The 21,174-nt window shown below is 57.6% G+C and overlaps 6 protein-coding genes across 6 annotated transcripts; 1 reads left to right on the top strand and 5 right to left on the bottom strand.

Annotated features, from left to right (window-relative positions):
• Window positions 1–2,080: 2,080 nt before the first annotated feature.
• THITE_2111751 (uncharacterized protein) lies at window positions 2,081–5,299 on the bottom strand. Its single transcript, XM_003651397.1, has 3 exons — window positions 4,391–5,299; window positions 2,692–4,329; window positions 2,081–2,580 (listed from the first exon to the last, which is right to left on the bottom strand). The coding sequence occupies exons 1-3, from the start codon at window positions 4,827–4,829 to the stop codon at window positions 2,303–2,305; spliced, it is 2,355 nt and encodes a 784-aa protein (XP_003651445.1). The 5' UTR covers window positions 4,830–5,299; the 3' UTR covers window positions 2,081–2,302.
• Window positions 5,300–10,592: 5,293 nt separating this feature from the next.
• THITE_2111758 (uncharacterized protein) lies at window positions 10,593–13,481 on the bottom strand. The gene is made up of 5 exons (XM_003651398.1): window positions 12,971–13,481; window positions 11,876–12,286; window positions 11,464–11,824; window positions 11,138–11,395; window positions 10,593–11,077 (listed from the first exon to the last, which is right to left on the bottom strand). Exons 1-5 carry the CDS (start codon window positions 13,194–13,196, stop codon window positions 11,029–11,031), a joined length of 1,305 nt encoding a protein of 434 aa, XP_003651446.1. The 5' UTR covers window positions 13,197–13,481; the 3' UTR covers window positions 10,593–11,028.
• Window positions 13,482–13,489: 8 nt separating this feature from the next.
• THITE_2111763 (uncharacterized protein) lies at window positions 13,490–14,656 on the top strand. The gene has a single exon (XM_003651399.1). It carries the CDS (start codon window positions 13,748–13,750, stop codon window positions 14,300–14,302), a length of 555 nt encoding a protein of 184 aa, XP_003651447.1. The 5' UTR covers window positions 13,490–13,747; the 3' UTR covers window positions 14,303–14,656.
• THITE_2111764 (uncharacterized protein) lies at window positions 14,629–15,473 on the bottom strand. The gene is made up of 2 exons (XM_003651400.1): window positions 15,018–15,473; window positions 14,629–14,841 (listed from the first exon to the last, which is right to left on the bottom strand). Exons 1-2 carry the CDS (start codon window positions 15,099–15,101, stop codon window positions 14,716–14,718), a joined length of 210 nt encoding a protein of 69 aa, XP_003651448.1. The 5' UTR covers window positions 15,102–15,473; the 3' UTR covers window positions 14,629–14,715.
• A 287-nt stretch (window positions 15,474–15,760) lies between these two features.
• On the bottom strand, window positions 15,761–15,934 carry THITE_34490 (uncharacterized protein; the record flags this gene model as incomplete). The annotated part of the gene is made up of 1 exon (XM_003651401.1): window positions 15,761–15,934. A coding segment is annotated over one exon (174 nt), but the record flags the coding sequence as incomplete, so codon positions are not given.
• Window positions 15,935–17,358: 1,424 nt separating this feature from the next.
• THITE_2111769 (2-dehydropantoate 2-reductase-like protein) lies at window positions 17,359–20,878 on the bottom strand. The gene is made up of 5 exons (XM_003651402.1): window positions 20,581–20,878; window positions 20,156–20,276; window positions 20,039–20,079; window positions 19,523–19,955; window positions 17,359–19,456 (listed from the first exon to the last, which is right to left on the bottom strand). Exons 1-5 carry the CDS (start codon window positions 20,615–20,617, stop codon window positions 17,797–17,799), a joined length of 2,292 nt encoding a protein of 763 aa, XP_003651450.1. The 5' UTR covers window positions 20,618–20,878; the 3' UTR covers window positions 17,359–17,796.
• Window positions 20,879–21,174: the final 296 nt, after the last annotated feature.

The raw sequence follows: 21,174 nt of genomic DNA on the forward strand, positions 1-21,174 counted from the left end.
CAAGGCAGGTCAAGGCCGTGGTCTTCATTTAGATGCCCCGTGTGCCATCCGTCACACTGGGCTTGTCGATAGCCCTTGGCTCCAGCCCCAGCAAAGGGAAACAGGGGGTAGCTACCCCCTCCTGTCTCTTCATCGGGTCGGCTGGCCTCAACACGACGCCCAGTCCCCGCTATCCTCACCCTGGCCTGGGTGTCGCTTACCGCAGGTTCCGCACTTGTCGGTTTATCGTCTGTAATCGGATGCTCTCATAGGATTTAATCGCACTCACTCCCCGGTCCATCGTTGGCAGTTCGTTGCGGTCTCTCCCCGCCTTGGGAAACGGACTTCACTTTATGGTTTCCCCACAAGGAGCAAGCAGCCTTCCGAGGCAGTGACGCGGCTTGAGGCTATGCTGCTGACCTGTCTCGCCCCTCACCTACGACTTTCGAGGGCATTCTTGGTTTTCAGCTCGTCGGGGCTGTCCGGGCGGTCCACTTCCAGGGCTTGTCCGCCTGCTTCATCTTGTGACATCTCGGCGTGATGATTACGGACCAACGGTCTTTCTCCTTGGGGTACATGGGCGACTGGTCCGTGCGGGTCTCGGCGGCTTCTCCCGTTGCAACAGAAGGCTGTGAACCATCCAATGTTTTGTGGAAGAACAATTGCAGAGTAAGGGAAGTCGCTCTCCACGATGCTGTTTATGTATTTGCTTCCCCTGTGCCCTACCCACAGGACAGGTGCACTTGGAAGCTGAACAGACGAGACCCGCCGTTTCCAAGCAACCTGGAACGCTGTGAAGTAAAGCTTGGGAACACTTGGGTAGGTAGCTAGGTAACCAGGCGGTGAAGCCCTACGAGCGACTCACCATGTCCGGAATCCAACCTACCGTCACTCTGCCTCGCATCCTCCTCTATAAGCTCCGAACTCGTGATCGCCGGGACAGATGAAAAGCAAAGACATCCGTCGCCAAGCCCGGGCTTTCGGGGTCCGCCACCCGATAGATAGGAATTCACGGTTATGCTTGGGAAAGGCGGGGCAGCAACGAGAGGGTAGATGAGAGGGGCAAGATGAGCGACGAGGGTCAGGAAGGTATCATCAAAATAGAAGAACAAGCACATGAGAGCGTGTGTTCCGTCTGCCACACCACGTCACGGCCTCGTCACGGCCTCGCCACGGCTGATGCCCGCAAGCATGGCTCATGAACAGTGTTCGCCCACGAACAGCGTCGTGAATGAGCACGAACCACCGCAGCCTAGCCATGAAAATATGACTATTTTAGCGCCAGCCAGCCAGGAGGTTGGCAGGCAGCCAAACCGAAAGTGTGATCCAGACTGAAGGACAGGGCAAAGAGGGTCCCGGGTGACTCACTCGGGAGAACGGAACGGGGCCACAACGGCGGGTCCTGTTTAGAGTTCCAAAGACACTCGTCGCTCGGCCAACGGTCCCTCTCCTTGAAAGCCTGACGTTTAAGGGTAGACTCACTGTAGCTGGTTAATCCGCTCAGGGAACACCCAAAACTTTCGCCGCGACATCAGCGAGGAGGAAAGAGGGGAAGAAGCAGGGGTAGGGGGAAAGGCTCCGCCTGTCAAGATGTCAGTCAAATTGTTCGACGACAGGTTCGAGAGCCCCTCTCCCCATCGCACTGGAACTACTCCGTATAGAGAGGAAGGTCCCTGAGCGGCGAGATTCAGGCAGCCCCCCGCCTCGGCCCTCCACGTCCTTCGCCCGCCTGCGCTCGGGCCAAGACTCGGGGGAAAGCCGTGTCTCGAGCATGAACGCATCGATGCGTGGGCCTGATGCCGAGTTGCGCAGACGTGCACAGCCGCTGCTGATTGCGTCATCCTGGACGCGGAAGTGGCCGAACGGAGGGGCTTCACCATGAAAGAGCTCCTAGCTGTTGCTTCTGGCTAATAGTAGCATAGTATGGGATGTGTGCTAGTCGCTAGCGCGGAAGAGACGCCTCGTGGGAATCCAGTTCCGTCCGTTTGTCCCGGCTTCCTCAACGGCTCGGAGGCCTCGTTTCTCGGCAGAACACCCGGGTATTCCAGTTCAACTCTGTGTGATGCAAGAGGCCCAAGTATCGAGGCGAGAGAACCCGGCTGGTTTGCGGACCCCTCGCCGCTCGTCAGGCCATACACGAGAAGGGCTTCAGCAGCTTTCCAGCCCTCAGCCCGCCACCCGATGCCAGGAGCTGTCCACTACGCTCCGAAGAGTTTCCCATTTCCCTCGTCGGCATCCTGGGCGCCTGGACGCCGAGACTCAACTCCTAACCGAAAGACGGCAGAATATAAGGCGGAAGAGGAAAAGAAGAATACGGCTCCCCTCATCGTACACAGCAACCTGCTTTGCCCAATGAATTCGACAAGATTCCGCCTTCACCCGCCCCCAATGCCCATGTCCCCATAATCCAGGACCATGCATGCAAACCCAAAACGTAGCGTACTTTTCGCTCGTTTCCCTTGGCCTGCCATCTAAGCCGTCTATGAGCTAGATGTCTCCAAGGCTGGTAACTGGAATCAAAGAACTCATCAAGACCACCTTCCGCCACCACGCCCCAAAAAGGTACGATACAGGAGAACAATAGTAGAACAAGGGTGTGCCCTGTGTTATTTGGAGGATCGTTAGGATGTGCGAAATGATGAGCATAAGTAATATTAGGCATCTGAAAAGAAGTCGATGAGGGAGGGCATAAGGATTATCAGTTCAGGATACCTTCCCACATCCCCGGGCCGCCGTATCCTCCGACGGCAGGGTGCAGGGAAGGGATCCGGAGCGGCAGAGCCGCCTCAGTCGAACAGCAGATGCGCTTGTGTCCGCTACCTTTCAGGACCGACACTTGGGAGGATCGACGGGAAGCCCCAGCACGAACATGAACCATCGTCTCTGGCCACGAGCTGTTGCTCTTGTGTTGGCTGGCGAGCATCTCGCGAACATCGTCCTGAAGCGAGTTCTCCATCGAGAGAGCCCGGCTCCGCTTTGATCCAGCTTTGACTTGCACCGCAGGCCGGCCGGCACCATGGCGTTGCAATTCCTGGAGTGCCCGCGCGGCATCGTCCATCTCGCGTTCTCCGCGCGCCAGCGGCATGTCTGAAGACACGAAGCAAGATTCCTTCCCAGTTGGGACAGCATAGGGCTCGGGTGATGCCATCAGATACGCTGCTTCATCGTCTTCCGGAACCGAAGCAATGGCTGGCCTCAGGCTCAACCTGTCACCATACGGCTTTCCATACCGGCATCGCGCCTGTACATCCATTCTGGTTGACGGCGCGCTAACCGAGGAAGCAGAAGAGATCGAGGAGGAGCGCGAAACCCGGGAAGAATCCGATATCATCGATTCGGGGGAAGACGCGGTGGAGACCGAGTTGGCAAGCGAGGAACGACGAGTGACGTAGCTCAGAGGAGACGATGCGGCCGAGGGCGGCCAGCGATCCATGGACTGGGCCACGATTGATGCCGAGGCTTGCGCCATTGCAAAGCCCATCGACGAGCTCCGTCCCAGGACAGAGGACGCAGCACCCGCTGCAGGAGTGCTGAATCCGCTGGTCTGAGGCGTCAAGCGCGGCGTTGGCAGAAGGCCGAGGGCTGGAGCAAGACGCCCGGATGCATGCGTCATCGACGGCACGGGCTCCATCACGGCGGGAAGTCCGTGAGGCTTGAAGGGCGTGGCGAGCTCGACGTCCGACGCAAAAGCGCCGGCACGTTCCGCAGGAGGCGTATAGAGGGACCTGGGGGGTAGCTCTTGGGTGTGGGTTCGAGTCGGCGACCAGGGAGCGAGGTCCTCCAGATTATCCAGATCGGGAGTCAGGTTCAAAATGATGCGGCGGAATTCGTAGCACTGCTGTTCGTACAGCTGCTGCGCAGCTCCGCCGGGAGAAGGAGGCTGAGTCGGCGTGAGATTGGACACGCAATCGGCCCACCGCTTGTAGATTTCCTCCGTGAGGTGGAGTTTCCAGTTGACCGCCAAGAGGAAAACCAGCTCGTTTTGGTTGATCTCGAGCGTGTTCAGGCCCGATATCTTGCTCCAAGCACGGGCCGAGTAGTTCCGATCTTGCAGATACTTTGACGCCAAGATAAGCGCAGCGAGGAACATGCGGCGTCCGCATTGGATCGCCTGGCTTGAGGGACAGTCATTGGGCTGCTCCGTGGTGAAGTCATAAGCCACCGGAACATGCGGCTTGATCAAGATCAGGTAGTAGAGGGCCACCTGCAAGGTGGAATAGCTGGTTCTGGAGCGTCGCAGCGTCTCCTCGATGAACTTGCGGAGCGGAAGCACGGCCTTACCTCCGCCATCATGGCGCGAGGGCACCGATGAGGTGGGCCAAATAGCCTCCACAATGTGGGTTGAAGTTTCTGGATGGGGCGGTATTGAGCACATGAACAGGAAGCCAAGCGTTGAGTGACTTTTTCTTACCGACAAGGTTCTCGACAAAGCTGACTTTCCGATCGGCCTGCCGCACGAGCGACGGCGGGCGCCCGGTGCGCGAAGTGGCTGACGTGCCGGTACGCCGCGGGTTCTGGCGCAACTCGGCAGGGAGCTCGACCTGCGCATGCGCCTGGGCTTGATGCTTGACGCAGGTGCCGTGCGGGTGAATCGCGGATTCGCATGAACTGCCAAGCGAGCTAACCGAAGTTTGCGACGAGGTCGGGGCCCGCGAGAAGTAGTGCGAATCGGACGAGTCCGAGTCAGATGTCGCCGCGGTCGAGACGCTGTCGTCGGAGTGCTGAGAAGCCACGTCGGACCAGAGTGAACTGGAAGATGATGATGCCAGGGCGGCTAGCGGCAGGTTGTATGGCGCATTGCGGGCGAGGTGGATGGAGTAGGGCGGTTCGTGAATGCCGGCCGACATCATCTTGGTTGGGCTAAGGGGGGCGGAGGTGTTTCAGACGACCTCCAGTCGCCGTCAAGCGGCGTCTACCGATTAAACCGAGAGGGTGCTGAACAGATCGTGTGCCTATCGAGATGCGAGCTTCGCAACGAACCACATGGATCGTTACGAAGCTTTGAATGCCGAAAGGGAGGGAAGGCTCCTAGAGCAGGGCGCGAGAAGCCGACTTTCCACGACAGATCAGACCGGTAGACGGAGCAGAGACGGCGACTGGAGTAAAAACAATGCTCTCAAGAGGCATCGTGTGTGTTTCGCTGGAACGAGCCAAAGAAAGCGGGAGGTTATATGGTAGCTAGGACTCTACCATACAAGCGACGGCGCGGGAGGGAGAAGGGGGGCGGGGGGAGAGCTCGCGGCAGGCAATAAGTTCGAGAGTTGCAGGGCGCGAGCGGCGGCAGGCAGGTTGCAGGCAGGTTGCGGGCGGTTCGAACAGGCGGGCGACGCTATGCAAGGCACCAGAAGCTTAACTCAATGACGTGACGGCGAGATCATCCGGCGCATTTAAGGCGAGGGCGACGGGCTGCTCTCAACCTCGGAAGTGACTCCTTGGACGGGTGGTCTGGCGTGTCTGTTCAGGCGACTCAGATAAGGTGTAGCCGGTCTCGGGCGGGCCCCTTGTCTATGACTCTTTCGCAGCGTGGCGAGGGCCTTAACCAACCACAGAGACGCCAGGTGGCGGCCAGCTGACGGGCGTGGGGCGGCTGGGGGTGTGACCACCGTCTTCGATGGGAGCCTGGAAACGGGTCCGTTCGAGAAAGGAAGTGGCGACTGGGTGACTAGGCTGGGTCACCAGCGTGGTGAGAGTACCAGGTGGGCAAATGAGCGATGGCGCGTTAGGTGCTGCTTCGCTTCTCGCCGTTCTTTGACGGGCGGCGGATTCCTTGTTCTGGGTCGGGTTGGATCGAATGACAGAGCCGAGGGGCGCGTGCGTTATTGGGAATTGGGAGAGTGGCGCGAAGCTCCCTTTGTGGTTGGGAAGCTTTCGTTCGTGTCCCGTACGCTTGTCTGGAAAGGGAGTGTATCCGTTGCCTCTGTTTTCCTTTATCGCAGCGAGCAACTGAATGCCTCGCGAGAAAGGGAAACGGTCTAGACAAGCAGACGGGCAATCATTGGAAGGGGGAACGGGTTATCCGGGAACGGGGGGTCAGAATCGTAAGATCAGAACGAAATAGCGAGAAAAGCGCACAAAAAAAGGTAAAACCGTTCTTAACAAGGAAAAAGTTGGGTGAGAGGAGAGATGGTACACAGATCTCACAAGCAGACTACGGAAGAGCCGCTTCTTCCTAGATCTTGGAGTTGAGCATTGTTGCTGCTCGATGGGGGGGAAGAGGGAGAGGAGCGTCTCGGCATGAGGCAGGGGATCTCAGTTTTGAATGGAGATGCCCGCGAGTCTGCCAGACTGGCAGCGCGCTCCAAGCATTGGCAACCAGCCCACAGCCGGTGTCCGCAACATGCACCACTTGCCGGGCTCCATTGCTCCCTGCCTCCACTTCGTGCACAGGCCCCACCTCGCCACCTGGCCCCAGCCGTCGATGGTGACCAGTGTGCCACAGCAACCTGGAAGGCAGGATGCCGCTCATTAAGAACGCATGCTTGGAACACAAGACTGCTTCATCCTGTAGTTATCTCCGTATCGCGTACTCTGTCGTGCGTCGTCTACGGGTACGTGAGCTGTGTTGCTCGTTCGCATTGGGCGACAAGTTAACACGTGAAGTGGTTAGCTTGTATTCCGTATACCTACTCCGTTTTGTATTCCGTACAACGCCCGGAAACGCAGGGTGCACAATGTCGACGGCCACCCGCTGAGCTTGCTTTCTCCTCCTCACTCTCCGGTCGTCCCAGCTGCCTGCACGCCATCTGCCAACAGGCACACGAGTTCCTCTCGGAACCCCTCCTCTTTTGCCATCAATCTGCCGGGTCGACACCATCTTGCGACGAGACACCTTTCGCAGTTTCAACTCGCCCGTAGGATGGGAAGAATGGGAAAATCGGGAGCGTCGTGATTGGCTCAGTCGCTGCACAACGGCGGGGGCGGAATGTGGGCGTGTTGTGTGTGGCCAGTTCGGGTCGCCAGCCTGCACACAGAGCCCAAATCAACCCCTGTCTAGCGCTTCTCGGCCGTCGAATGCGGCCTAGCGTGGAAGCGCGGACGCAATCATCATTTGGGCTCAGCGCTCACCCATCGAAACCGACGCCGTCTGCTGTTGATCCTCCCTGCTCGCCCACTCACTGCTCTGTCCGCCCTGCCTCCTGCCTCCCACCTGGGCAGGCTCGGGCTCAACTTTTGCATTCTCTTGCATTGTTCCGTTCCTCGGCGTTCAAGCGCAGACAACTTGGAACGTTTCGCAGCGTTGCTGGGACGGTCCCAACGGCATGCATGACGGAGTCGGGCAAATCAGTCTGAGAGGCCTCATTGGAGCCGTCTGGCCTACCAACCCATTGAGTCATTCCGACGCCAATGACGGTGCTGGCTGACTGCGCAACCCCTGAGCTGGGACGGAAATGCTGTGGGGAGCTCTGACGGCGAGATTGGATCGTCGCCACAGCCGGAATCGTCTGTGCAATTTGCGCCACTCGCAGAGCCAGGCCGGAAAACTTTTCCACCTGCCCCTGCCACTTCAGCTGCTCTCTGCTTATTCATACTCTCCTCGTATCGTATACGCAGTATTCCGTGCGAATGTGCGGAATACACTAGGCATGATGTACGGATTATTGCGTACCTCAACCCTGAAGGAAGAACCTCCAGCGCTCTGAAGGTCTCTTTCCTTCAACCTCGGTCCTTGCTTGCTCATACAGATACTGAACCAATGCGGGGTGGGGCATTGGAACGTCTCTCGATGCCTGCGGCAACGCCGAGATCAAGCAGGTGGTCAGTGCTTCCTGCAATCATGAGCCCAAGCCTCCACCTCACAGCCGCGCGGTCAAGGCACGAGTTAAATTTATCGCCACACCACCCCTCCCTGCCTCCATCCCTTGTTCAGTTACTGTGTAAACTTGTCAAAGTTCGATCCGCCAAAGACGTGCGCTCAGTATGTCTGTTTTGGGAATCGCAAATGCCGTGGACGGCGCTTGGGGGAGGCGGAAAGCTGCTTCAAGGAGCGAAGGGCCGCGCAGCGAACGATCCCCATCCGAAGCATCCCTCAGACCCAAGGCCAGAGCCAACATAGGACCTTACCTGGTGTATTCCGTACACTACTGTGGTATGGCCTGGCCGATACACCTTGGTGTCGATCGCGTTTTGAGTGTGCAACTTCCCCGCAATGCTTCCAGGCTGTGTGCTTCGCCGCTCGACCAAAAGCACTCCATCAATGCCATCGATGCCCTCGCACAGCCCGGCGATGTCTCCCATCAAGGCCGTACCACGTTGTCTTTGTTCGGCTCCCGGCATTGGTCAGGACGCACATGATCCGTGAGAGCTTGAACAAGTGCTCTGCTTGACACGAAGACTTTGTGAGATCCCACGAGGTGGATCTGACCCGCCGTATCCATCCTCGCCGCTACATCTTCTCGCATGGCTAAATTTACAGTAGCATGTTTCCTGAAGCATACCTATCTGATTTGAACATCAGCTACTCAGCTGTATGCAGAAGTTTGCTACCAGCTCGGCGCTTCGGAGCTCTCGAGTTATCCAAAGGCATCCGAAACAGACGGGAGAGTCTCTGATATACTGTGTAATTACTGTGCTGCTTATGCTCCTGAGTCGGTGGCGAGCCACAGTGAGCTGTCAGCATCGGAGGTTCATCCGTTGGCACAACACGCTCGCTCATTCCCCGCTTCCCCGTCCGGTCGGTCCGCCGCCAAATGCCAGTGCGTTCGGTGACGCCTTGCCCCAATGCAGAGCAACCCAACATCAAGAGCAGTGAGTGAAGTACCTGTTGCTATCCGGCGAGGCAGACAAGCGCAGGCAAATTGCACATCGTCCATTGCACGCTGCACAGCTCTCACACTAGATCCAGCCAATCAGGGCGAGGACGAAACAGCTCCGCTCGGAGGCGCTGCCCGTGCGATGACTCAAACGGAAATTTGGCGGCTGATGAGACTGACAGGAGCGATGGCGATAACTCTCGGAAGCCTTCTCTTCGAATGAATGCAGGCAGTCGTCGACGGGATCAGCCCGACCAGGCCCTTCCGCAGCAGATTGGTTGATGCGCCGGGGTTGCCTCCCAGGTCGATCTCAGCCGCGTTGGCATGAGTTATCATTGGGGAGTCCTCATCAGCTGATGTTGATGGCTGATGCTGGCACGCCACTGCACTTGGCATATTCACACTCAGCGCCCCGCAACTCACTGCTGGCAACAGCGAGAGCGGCTTAGGGATTGCACGCGCAATGGGCAACGCCAGCCTTGTCGTGTCGGGCCTTCATCGGATTCGCAACACGCAGTGAGATGCCGGGGTAAGCCAGGTGAGCAACTGCAAAGTATGGATCAAACTAAGCCTCAGGGTCTCAGAAGCCTGTCTCGAAAGCCCGCTCAGCTTCTCCCTCAATGAAAAGTTGTGGGGCCGTCGCCGACGCTTGGGGGTGACTATTGGAACGTGAATGACCGCTCAGCGGTGATGGAGTCGGTCCAAATTGACCAATCTGCTTTGACCGAGGGGACCATCATGACATCGCCACTTCTGGCTCGCCCCAGCGGCGGCACCTTCGGGAGAAGGTGGGTACTTGCGTCTGACTGCACCCGGGTGAAGATGAAGGCGAAACGCGGAGAAATTGGCGTCTTGAGGAGCCCGTGACGACAAGAGACATTGTGTTCATTGTGTACCTGGACTCAGGGCCAGCAAACCATCCTGGCAACCGCTCTGTTTACGCCGTTATAGCAGACGCTGGCTTGCACATCAACCCACCGATGGTGGATGCATCAGCTGGTCTTTCTTGTTGCGTCGCGCCTGCCGGGACGGACACGGGGAAAATGATGCCGGGGTTGTTCTTAGCGTTGGCACAGGCAGCAGGCAGCAGGAGAAGGATTGATGACCTCTTCCTTCCCCACCAACCAGTCCGATCATCCCGTCGGCGGACGTACGAGACTTCGTCCCGGCATGAGTACGCGACATCCCGTCGCACGACGGGTTAACTATGGCTCTGGCCACAGTGCTTCCCTTCCCGTCCCAACCATACACGCCTCAGTCAGGCCCGCCAGGCCGGCAAGGCAGGAACAAGAACACAGCCGACCGGAGGCCACCTCGTCATCTCCTCGACGGCGAACACCGGTTGAGCCGGAGAGGACGTTGCCGACGCCCGATGCTTTGCCTCCTCCTAGGCTGCCAAGCCAACTCCAACCCCGGTCTTATGGGGTTGACGTTGTTATGGCGATTCAGCCAGGAAAGCTGCGGGTGATCTTGTAAGCCAGATGAAGATCTCGACACAAGGTAGATGAACATGACCCCGGAGGAATAAAAACCCCTCTTATGTCAGCGGACCGACAAGATCAGTTCATCGTTGGCCCGGCGGGTGTTGACTGCTCACCTCCCAATTACTCCGTACACACACAGGTCAGGGCCCTTGGTCCCGGCTTGCTCACTCTGAATCCAAGCGGCGCAAGAGGCAGACAAGAGCGCCAAGTGTGGGGAGCGCCGCGATGCTGCGCCGCAAGTTTGGAGACGAACTAAAACCGCCAACGGTTCGACGTTGTCGCGGACCCAATCCTCCAACTGACTCCTTCGGGTCCAATGCGGACCGAAAGCGATGACATTGAGCCGTCATCATCCAAAAATTTCGACTCACATGACTCGGGTCTTTCATGACTCGATAATAGCCACGAGGCGAGCCATGACGGCTGCGGCACTCCACGGCCGCAACTCAGCTGCAGACCGACTTGGATGGTGGTTGGAATGATGGCAACCCGGGACAGGGAAACTAACCTGGCACCCGGCTGTCGGTCTCGGATCAAGTTCAACCTCCGCTACATCACGGACAGGACCGACAAGTTGCGCAGAAACACACATTCGCCTTGCTCGGTATGAGATCATCTCCTTATAATCTTACATGACCCAAACTTGCATCCGACCGCACGCGGGTGTTTTCATGTTCTGGTTCGAAGATTTGCCCGTTTTATTTGTGTCCGACAGCTACCTCGACGGCAAAAGAGAACCGGCCGCAAGGGGAAACAAACCAGCCATGACCCTGTCCGAAAAGCCAACCATGAAAAAAAGGACCGCTTTTTCTAGCTTAAGCAGCCATGTAAGTCGAGGCATCGACGCCCTCCTTGGGAAACTCGCTGGAAGGGAAAGCAAGTCAGCAGATGAGATACATTGAGGCATTTGAGAAGAGTACTTACGGAAGAGCGACCTCGAAGCGCTTCTCGATCTGCTGGAGAACGTCCTTGTCCTGGTCGGTGGTGACGAAGGAGATCGCAAGACCCTTGGTGCCGAAACGGCCCGCACGTCCGACACGGTGAAGATACGAATCGGCGTCGGCCGGCATATCATAGTTGATGGCAAGATTGATCCGCTCGATGTCGATACCTCTGCCGAAGACGTCGGTGGCCACGCAGATACGCTTGTTGAACTCCTTGAACTCCTTGTACCGACGGATGCTACAGGGGGGAAGGTGGCGTCAGCAATCGACGGCTCAACTAGATCTGAGTCAAAGGACAGAACATACCGTTCCTCCTGGCTGACACCCGAGTGAACAGCAATCGAGGGGAAGTTGCACTCGCGCAGGAGCTTGTCAAGCTCGGTGGCACGGAGCGTACTCTTGACGAAGATGATGACCTGGTTGAACTGGAGCTCATCAAGCAGCTCGTTCAGCTTCCGGTTCTTCTCTCTCTCCTCCAGAGGAATGTAGTACTGCTGGAGGCCGTGAAGCGTCAACTTGGTGTCTTCGTCAACATAATGCTCCGTCGGGTTCTGCATGAACTTCCGGCAGATGGGCTTGATCTCGTCCGACAGTGTAGCAGAGAACATCATGACCTGCTTCTGCTGCGGGGTGGCGCGGAAGATCTCTTGGACATCGCGACGCATGTCTGGATCAAGTGAGCAAACGAACCATGCGCCAGCAAATCAGGTTAGCTCACCAATCTGGTCAAGCATCTTGTCGCACTCGTCCAAAACGAACATGCGGACACTTCCGAGCCGCAGGTTCTTATCGCGGACAAGAGCATTGAGCCGGCCAGGGGTGCCGACGATGATGTGGGGGTGCGTCTCCTTGTTCTTGAGGATCTCGGCATCCTTCTGGATGGGAGTGCCACCGTAGAACACGCCGGTCTTGATGTCGGGCATGTACTTGCTGAAGCGGTTGTATTCGTTGCGGATCTGGAAAGCCAGCTCACGAGTGTGGCACATAACCAGAACGGAGCACTCTCCGGCAACGGGTTCAACTTGCTGGAGAGTGGTGAGAACGAAAACAGCCGTCTTGCCGAGACCCGACTTCGCCTGGCAAATGATGTCGCCGCCGAGCATAGCCTGGGGAATGCACGTCTGCTGCACTGTAGTTTGGGGCCGCATTAGAATCGAGTATGCAAACGCGACGGTGTGGCGGACGAGGTGTTCAAAAAAAAGGTGCAGGGGCAGGTCCGTCCATCGTCGCAGCAAAAGGCTTCGGATACTCCTCCGCAAAACAACACCCCGTCGCCAGATCGTTATATCCCGACACCAGCCAAGCAAGAGGCGCGCGACATGATATGCGGCCACAAAAGTTGGCAGCATTTGCCGATTCCCGGCAACTGTCAGGCCAGCCCACCACAGACCGAGCCAGAAGACAAACGTCCCGAGGCAGAGCCCCGCGATGCGTTCGATGTATGGGGCTTCAATGCAGCCCGGCTTGACCTCGCCGCTCCCCAAAATACCAAGCTCAATCCAAGCACGACGACGGCGTCATCGGCCGAGTCGGCCGAGCTCTCGCATGCGCTTCGGCCCAGAGCTCAGTGAGACCCGAAAGCAGGCGTGCACTTTGGGAACAGTCGCTCGAACAATCCTACGACCGGTGTCGCTGGACAACCACTGCTGTCCATTGTCGCGCGGCCGCATCAAGGATGAACGTAGGCTCCCGATTGCTCTTCCGTTGCGCAGCCTTGCTCTCTCTTTCCCCGATACTTGCGAGATGGACGGACCCGTAGGAGGGGCAGGAGGGATTTAACGATAAGCTGGGGATGAAACTTGTCAGGACTAACCCTCCGACGGATGCTCGAAACCGCAATCGGCGATGGCGCGAAGGAGCTCGGGCTTCAAGAGAAAGTCGCGGAAACCAGTCGAATGGATGCCCACGTAGGAGCCCTTCTTGTCAACATTCTGCCCGGCGGCGCCAGCGTCGCCCTTCTTTCCGTTGGCAGCCGCAGCGGCGGTGTCGTTGTTCAGCTCGTCATCAGAGTAGTCGATGAGATCCTCTTCGGCAGACATGGTGGCGGAAGTGACGATGTCGGGTTTGACGCGCCTGAAGGGTGAAAATAAAGGAATCGGCCGAGAGAACTTGGGCGATTACGCCGAGTCGAGTCGCGGACTCCAGCAAGCTGATAACTTGCTAAAATTCAACGGATTTTGAGTGTCGTGATTGCACTGCCAGAGAGGGTGACGCGGGTGCCTCCGTGGATGGCGTTGGATGATGGCGATGTTGGATGTAGGAGGCCAGGGAGAAGAGGAAGCGAAAACGCTCTTTCAAGAGTGAGTTAGCACAGCCTCAGAACCTGGGCGCGTTTGACTCTAACCCTTTGTGGCTTAGTGAATGACTGGGGTGTGGGGCGCCTCTTCTGTTATCCGTGCACATTCAGTATCCACAGGCTGGCTGCGAATGAATGAGGACCTTCAAGTAACTGCAACACAGACGCATTTTCGTACAGAGCGTTGGCAATCAATTGTCAAGCCAAGAAGTTTCGTTTTCGACTCACAAATCGTGTGCATGCAAGCCTTGACCCAAGCGGCTTGAGCAACTCAGTTTTGTGGCTTTGTTGGCCATGGCAAAGGGGAAAACCGGAGGCGGGGTGCAGAACAGGGCCATCTACTCGCGCATTTCCTTCCTTCAGCAAGCCGCTGTTGCTCTGTCACGCGCTGGGCATGCACATACTGGCCCTCGCGGCGAAGGTGCTGCCCAGTGCACTTCGGCGGTCAACAATCCCCATCCTCTTGCGTCCGACTCTGGAAGGGACAAACCTGCGCCCGCCCACCTAGAGGCCATGGGCAGGCGGCTGGCGACGGATTTGCGCGCTGTATCCCTCAAGACGAGGATTCGCCTCAAACCGGCTGTCAAACACACCATTTGCAAGTTCTGCGACTCAGTTCTCATTGACGGGGAGTCGTGCACATCTATCATCGAGAACAAGAGCAAAGGGGCCAAGAAGCCGTGGGCAGATGTCCTGGTTCGCCGGTGCCACACATGCGGAGGGGAAAGAAGATATCCAGTCAGTGCAGCGAGGCCGAGTCGTAAAACGGAGCGCGGACTTGGCGGAGGCAGCAGTCACCTTCAACAACCAGCACACAAAGGTTCAGCCATGCCAGAGCATCAGAGTTGAGGCGGCCGCGGGCTTAGGCTTAGGCTTGAGGCAACTACATGATAGTGGTCGGGGCGGCACACCTGGCCTCTCCCGTCAAGAACTGGAGCCTTGCTGCCATGCCTAGCTGGAGCGAGGGTCAGCCAGGATCCGTTGAGGGGCGCCGGTGACCATGGGACTTTCGCCGCTCTATCAGGTCCACGACCGGCGCTGCATACAAGCAAGATCCGCCATCGCATCCACGCCGCATTCGTGGGGAAACACGTCCATCGTACACGCGCGAAGATACAGCTCCACCACCTCGACCACCTCCCCCCGGCCGTCATGTCTGGTTGCCCTGCTGTTGCTGGATGGACTCTTCCCCGAGGACTTTGCTGGCAGCCATGAACCTGTTTCCAGTTAACACTTATGCCGAGCCAAGATCGACGGCATGCTCACAATCCGGCATGCCAGCTCCCCAGCCCTCGCATGGACTCTGCTTGCACGCTCGTCATGCGCAATAGATTTTCCATGTCGGCCAGGTTGGCGGAGAGCTGGGTTAGTTGCGAATGAAGCTGGGCCTGGCAGTCGATTAGCACCCGACAACGCTCCACTGACCTGCTGCTACGAAAAGGGTTCTTTGAGCCGAAAAAATAAATTGAGCAACTAGCTCTGCCACACAATTTAGGAGGCACGGTGTGCTTTGATACGTAGCGCATAGGTATACTATCAAGGACTGAGGGAACAGAAAACTTACGAGCTGCCTCGCCTTCACGGCGCCCCTAGAGGAGGCCATCGACTGGCGTGGCGCAGTGCTTGTGTTAAAGTTGCGCGTCGCCATGGTTGGACAATGCCGCGTGTCGCTCAAAAATGAAGGATTTGCGTCTCGTTACCCGTCGGGCAATGATTTCGCTGCTAATGCCTGGATCAATCGGTATCGCGAAGAGTCGGTGGGGGTTTTCTGTTGAACTGTTCATCCTTGGTAGTTGTCCGGATTACGGAGGTACTGCGTATGGATCAGGTACCAGGTATGGAGTTCGAAAGCGGGGCTGTTGTAGGGCCGGTACTTTCACTGATTGGTGGGTGAGTTGCACCCAAGTCCATGATGCAACAGTTGCGGGTGACAAACAGAAAGACCATAAACAAACAATTCACCCTACATGCTGGCGAGGTAAAGCGAGAAACCCACAGAGGACAAGGCGCCAAAGCTTCGACTTGCACATTGTGGGCCTGTTACTTGGAAGATCCATCGTCCGGCCCGGGGGGCACAGGGTCCAGGGCTGCGCTGCCCCTGAGCTGAATGCTAACCTGACGGAACATCTTCGACTCCACTCCCAGCATCCAAGCGGAGGAGGTATTCCGTAACTACCGAGCGTCAGCAATGAGCCAACTTGCAACTTGTTGTTCAACGTCTTGTTACCTAACACGGCCGCGAATCCGGGGTCCAGTCAGGAGAAATGTATGTAGCTACTTACCTAGGTAAGGTATATGATGCCGTTTTCAGTGTAGTCCTATCACATACGGCCATAGGCGGTAGAAAACTCGGGATCCCGTCCGCTCTCCCCTAGATAAGCTACCGACCGCCAGATCAGTAGTTGGGTCGGTGACGACCAGCGAATCCCTGGTGCTGTATGTCTTTTTTCCTGTTGTTTTTTGTAACCTGCTCCCCAGTTCTCCGCTGCCTCCTGCCCGGGCCGTGTCCACCACCTACGTGAGCAACCATCATCACAAAGGGGATTGTGCCTACCCATCCTACCCATCCTACCCATCCTACCCATCCAACTTCTCAAGCAAGCAAGAAAGGATCTGCCTAGTAGGCTCCGTGAACTTATCAGGAGCAATTGCTCAAGGCAACAATAAAAATCCTGCCGCTGGGCTACTATCCTTGGCAGACAAGCAGACCAACGTCATCCTGGGGTTCTCGGTACTCGAGTGTCTAAAGATCCCATCCACTCTGCTTCTTCGACCATGAGGAAGAACAAGCCTTATGCTAAGGAGCACAGCTCGGCGGCGTATTTCCGCTCATGGCAGTGGCAGAAGCTCCTGAGGAGGCGGGAGTAGTAGCCTAACCACGGCCATTGTTTTCTCTTGCACCCGGGAGTTCCGTATGAACACCAACACAGAAGAGCCATCGAGCCTGCAGTTACCTCTCTGGGCCTCAAGGTATGAATTGAAACTGCTTGCCAAACAGTCGACCCCAAAAGGACAGGTTGACAGAATCATGATAAAATGTCCGCTGCGACAGCGCCGGGAAGGTTGCTGGGAAAATAGACGACAATACATATTCGCAGGTACTGTGTCTTCCATTAATGTCATAGACCTACCTACCTAATGCAAGCAGCTGCTTGTCATCACACCACTGGCAAGTACAAGTCGGTCGCCCAAGAATGATAGAGTGAACCAGAGAACTGCAAGTAAAAGGAAGACCCGACAAGATCCATTCGATTTACACAGCAAGCCGTCAGTCCCGCCCCTACTTCTACAGTTGAGGCACTGTTGTATCCAATGCCATCCTCACAATCCAACCCCGGCCCCGTCTCTCCTTCCCTTTCTTTCTTTCCCATTGCCTCCCTATGACCACCTACCAGGCTACCACTGCCTGCTAACCCAGCACCCCGTGTTACAATACACCTGTGCGGTGCGCTACCTCTCGTCCCCATTCTACCGCTGTCGACATGGCGAGAAGGGAGGAACCAGCCCAGTCTCAACCCTCCTTCGAAGCAAGAAATGGGCAATCATTTACACGCCGAGACAGGTGGCGGGGGGTGGGGGGAGGCGCTTGGGAGTACACAGGTGAAAACACGCACGAAGAAGGCAAGGAAGGGCGAGAACGACTACTCCAAAGATGGCTGCTGTCTGCCTGACCGTCACTAAAACTCCTGTTTTTGCATAGCAACGGAAGGTATGGTACGCATTCAATATTACCACAACAACCACCACGATAGACCCAAAGAGAAAACGGGAAGGGGGGGGGGGCTTGACGGTAGCAGGCGGAAGAGCAAACAAAACGAGAGAAAGGCGGGAAACAAAAGCAAAAGAAACCAAAAAAAGAAGAGAAAAAGGAGGAAACAAAAGGAAATTGCCGATGTACTCAAGACAGGCTCAGTCTCGCTTTCCTTGCCATCCCCGAGTCCAGCCACAATCACTAAGAATTAGAGTGTACGCGCTACCGTCGCCGCCCTGCCCCCGTCCCCCGTCCCCCCTCTCCAGCCTGAACGACAGATAAGCCAAGAGCTCCTCCCAACCAGCCAATCTCCCCCCGTCTAATAACCCTATGATGATGATGCATCTGTCATGTCGTTTCGTGTTCTTGACCAAGACCAGTTTCTTCGGCTGAATATGCTAGCCCTCCTCTAGACCAAGTGCATTCCGCCACGCAAACGGCGGGATAGATGGATGGAAAGGGGATGTCGGGGTGTTGAGGGGAGCATGGGAGAGAGGAAGTTCCCATTTCACGGCCGGAAGGTGGACTGAGAAACATCGCCTCTTCAAATGCTCCGGGACAGTTCCGCACCCGACGCTGGCCACGGAATCTCTCACCGGACGCCGACTGGGGGACGAGGTCCGAGACTGCTCTGGCTGCTATGGGCCGACCGCTCCGAGTCGAGGTTGGTCGACTCACCACTGCCCGCGCTGGCGCTCGCACTGCCGGTCAGACTCCGTGCACTGTTCGTCTTGGGTGGATGTAGGGCGCTCACCCCAGCGTGCTGCTCGACCTGCTGTGGCGCAACAACATTGCCGTGACCCGGGGGGTAGCGGGGCATAGGCTGCCTCACGCCCTCTGGAGGTGATGGCCGCCCGTTCATCTGCTGCGCAGGGTACCCGTTCGGTGGCGAGGGCCGTCCGCTCGGGCCGCCGCGGATCGACGGGCTATACGGGTTTCCCGGCGACTGGCTCGACCGGCGCGGCGCGTTGCCGTTCATCCCCGTTGGCGGCGGGCCTTGATTGTACTGGAGCTCGTCGAGGCGGGCAGCCGTCAGGGAATTCGCCCTCGACCCAGCGTGCATGGCTCCCCGATCAACGGCGCCGTACCGGTTCGATGTGAAGCCCAGCAAAGGGTCGTCCATAATGTCCTCGTGCAACCCGGGAATCGTATTCATGATCTGGCTCGATCGGTTCCTACCAAAACTCGGCCGGAATTTGCTGCGAGGCGGGCCGCTGTCGTGTTCGGGATTCTTGCGAAACTGTGCGGCACTGCTCGGCGCTTTGCGGTTCTTCCTCGAGGTGACGCTCATCATGTCGAAATTATCGGGGTCGATCATCGGCCCCACGGGCGCTGAAGTAGGATCGAAGTAATCGTCGTCTTCGTCGTCGTCATCGTACATCCCGCCACCCCACATCGGCGGGGGTGGGCCCCTTCTAGGACCCGGACCCGCGGCCCGCCTCATTCTCATCTCCTGCTCCCTCAGGGCAAGCTCTCGTTGCCGCAACTGCAGCTCCCTCTCCCTAAGAGCGAGCTCATGGGGGTCAGATTGCGGGTAGCTGGGCTCGCCACCCTCCGGGATATCATCGTAGAGCACCAGGTGACTGAATTCCTCCAGGTCCGTACCGTCCATGGAGCTTCTCCTTGACGGCGTGCGCCCGTTTGATGGCATGCGTGGATAGCCGTTCGGCGGCCCCCCGTTCATGGAAGGTTGCGGACGGCGCATTCCTGGACCCAGTGGCCCCATAGACGAGGAACCCCTTGGCCGTGGCCGCATGGGAGGCATGCCGTTCCCGTTGGGCAACCCGTTAGGTCCCGGCCGGGGAGGGCCCTGGGCGGACATCCGGGGAACCGGGGAAGGAGTGGCAGATGGCGAGCCCGGCTGAGCGGGTGCTGCCACTGCGGGGTCCACCTTTGGCCGGCTACGGTTAACCAGGTTAAGGTTATGAAGCACGGCATAGAGTGTCTCAATCCGCGGGACGCTGGTCCCGGTATCCTGGGATAACCTGACGGGCGAGCCTAGGTAAGTCTCGACCTCCATGGGTCGCCTCGCCGAATAATCCTGCCACATGATGTTTTCCGTGTTCGACCGTGCAAATTGGTCAATCGTAGTCTGCTTGAAGTCGGGGGGAAACTTGCAGCCGTGAGCTTGAGCCAAGGCAAGCAGCTCGTCCATGATGTCGGACACAAGTTTGGATACCCCGACTTTCTCGAGCAGTGCGGCGTAGTTCGGCGTTTCGAAGATGACAGTTAAAGGATGGAAGGCAATGGGGCTAGAACCGGTCAGACCTGGCATGTAACCACTCGGCTGCGGAGCGAAGGGAAAAATCCGAACATACCCGATCACCCGCTCGAATTGCTGCTGGCGGATGTTGGAAGACACCTTGCAGTCGACTTGGCCAGTATTCAACGTCATAGCCAGAGCCTGCGCCATGTCCTCCTGTATTGACGGCGGGATGTTGGGGTTCTTGTTGGCGGGTCCAATCCACAACTCGGTCGAGCCCTTATGCTCGAACTCGCTCCCACCAAGCTGGGTGAGATCGGCGCCGCAAACAAGGGACAGGACCACATTGGTCGGAAAGCGCTCCTCAATGGCGGACTCCAGCCCGAGCGCGTGAGTCGTGTTCACCAGAATGCATGTGTGCTGAGGCGTAACGACGGAATCGATCACCGAGGCCAGGTCGTACACGTCGGGAAGAGCTTTTACACAGAGAATGACGTAGTCGAAAGGGGCTTCTCGGCGGGTGGCCGCCTCTTCTGGTGTCCGCACGACTGCAGCAATCCAGCGTTCAGCAAACGAAGCGCAGCCGTGGAGGAAAGAAAGCAGGGCCAAGGTAGGGGAGGAGGGAACGTACCATGCCTGGGCTTGAACCGCTCGTTGCCAAATACGGCCGACCTGGGGCGCAACGCAACCGTTAGCACAGAAGCCGGGCAAAGAGGTTGGGTCAGGGCAAGCGCGCGGCGGCGCATACTTGAACGATATCCCGTATTGCGACACATGGTCGAAACCCGTCTTCCAGACGAGAGTGATGTCGCAGGCGTTGGTCGCTTGAAGTCTCCACGATAAGAAGGCGGAGACGGAATTGCCGCCCACTGTGACCACATTCATCAGCTCACAGTCCGACATGTCGAATTGTGCAGGCGAGAGCGCATGTATAGCTCTTCGCCAGGCGCCTCAACAGAGCAAAGAGAAACGAGCGTGGTGGTGACCAGCGCGTCTGGAAAAGAGTTGGGATGGATAGGCTTTGGAGCGTTCGAGATTCGATGCCCACTCTTTTTGGGCTCCCACATCGCCGGAATCAAGGTCGCACTTGGTAGGCCGGCGGGCGACAAGGGGACCACAAAAAGGACACAGCAAAGCGGGAGAGATGGGACAGGAACAGTTGGCACGGCTTACCTGATAGGACCCTGAGTCGGGGTGCCATGGGTGCCATGGCTGAGGCCCGATCCGGGATAGTGGGTCGATCGTTTCGAAGCTGTAAGACTCCTGCGGTGTTCTCTGGTGGGAAGCGCTCGACCGAATGGGCGCTAGTCCTGCGTCCCGCCCGTGCGACCAAGTGCGCGATGGCGACTCAGCTCTTTTTTGCTTTTCCTTTTTGCCCCCGTTCTCTTCTTCTCTCCCCTGCTTGCCGTGGTGATCCCTTTCCACCCCACGGCCCGCGGATCGCGATCTCTCGGACAAGGGTTGTTCTCCGAGACTTGGACGATTGGCGACGTAGCGCAGTTGTACCGGTCGGCTTGGCGGTTGCGCCCGGGACTAGTCCACGGGGCTTGCAGATTGGAGGTTTGAGAGACCGATTGACAGCTATCACACACGCCAATCCATTCAGGAGCTTGTTCTGGGTCAGCGAGCGGTCGGTCGGGGTAGTCCGTTATCCAGGTGGCGCCGAGAAAGCTGATTAGTTCCAGGCACCGGTGATCCGTCCAGTTTGCTGCGAGGACAGGGAGGGACCAGCGTTAGCTAGCGCAAGGGCGGCGACGGCCCACGGCG

The sequence above is a fragment of the Thermothielavioides terrestris genome, chromosome 2 (assembly GCF_000226115.1).
Source record: "Thermothielavioides terrestris NRRL 8126 chromosome 2, complete sequence".
Classification (NCBI taxonomy): Eukaryota; Fungi; Ascomycota; class Sordariomycetes; order Sordariales; family Chaetomiaceae; genus Thermothielavioides; species Thermothielavioides terrestris.

Bases quoted from the DNA above. Each gene is read 5' to 3' on its own strand.
- THITE_2111751 (XM_003651397.1), bottom strand. From the start codon at position 4,829: ATGATGTCGGCCGGCATTCACGAACCGCCCTACTCCATCCACCTCGCC. The intron at 4,330-4,390 runs GTAAGAAAAAGT...CGCCCCATCCAG, and splicing joins CTTTGTCGAGAACCTTGTCG to AAACTTCAACCCACATTGTG. The intron at 2,581-2,691 runs GTATCCTGAACT...CAAATAACACAG, and splicing joins CGGCCCGGGGATGTGGGAAG to GGCACACCCTTGTTCTACTA.
- THITE_2111758 (XM_003651398.1), bottom strand. From the start codon at position 13,196: ATGTCTGCCGAAGAGGATCTCATCGACTACTCTGATGACGAGCTGAAC. The intron at 11,825-11,875 runs GTGAGCTAACCT...CACTTGATCCAG, and splicing joins CAAGATGCTTGACCAGATTG to ACATGCGTCGCGATGTCCAA. The intron at 11,396-11,463 runs GTATGTTCTGTC...TCCCCCCTGTAG, and splicing joins GGTGTCAGCCAGGAGGAACG to CATCCGTCGGTACAAGGAGT.
- THITE_2111763 (XM_003651399.1), top strand. From the start codon at position 13,748: ATGGCAAAGGGGAAAACCGGAGGCGGGGTGCAGAACAGGGCCATCTAC.
- THITE_2111764 (XM_003651400.1), bottom strand. From the start codon at position 15,101: ATGGCGACGCGCAACTTTAACACAAGCACTGCGCCACGCCAGTCGATG. The intron at 14,842-15,017 runs GTAAGTTTTCTG...ATCGACTGCCAG, and splicing joins CCGTGAAGGCGAGGCAGCTC to GCCCAGCTTCATTCGCAACT.
- THITE_2111769 (XM_003651402.1), bottom strand. From the start codon at position 20,617: ATGGCACCCATGGCACCCCGACTCAGGGTCCTATCAG. The intron at 20,277-20,580 runs GTAAGCCGTGCC...ATGTGGTCACAG, and splicing joins CCGACTCAGGGTCCTATCAG to TGGGCGGCAATTCCGTCTCC. The intron at 20,080-20,155 runs GTATGCGCCGCC...GTTGCGCCCCAG, and splicing joins CAATACGGGATATCGTTCAA to GTCGGCCGTATTTGGCAACG.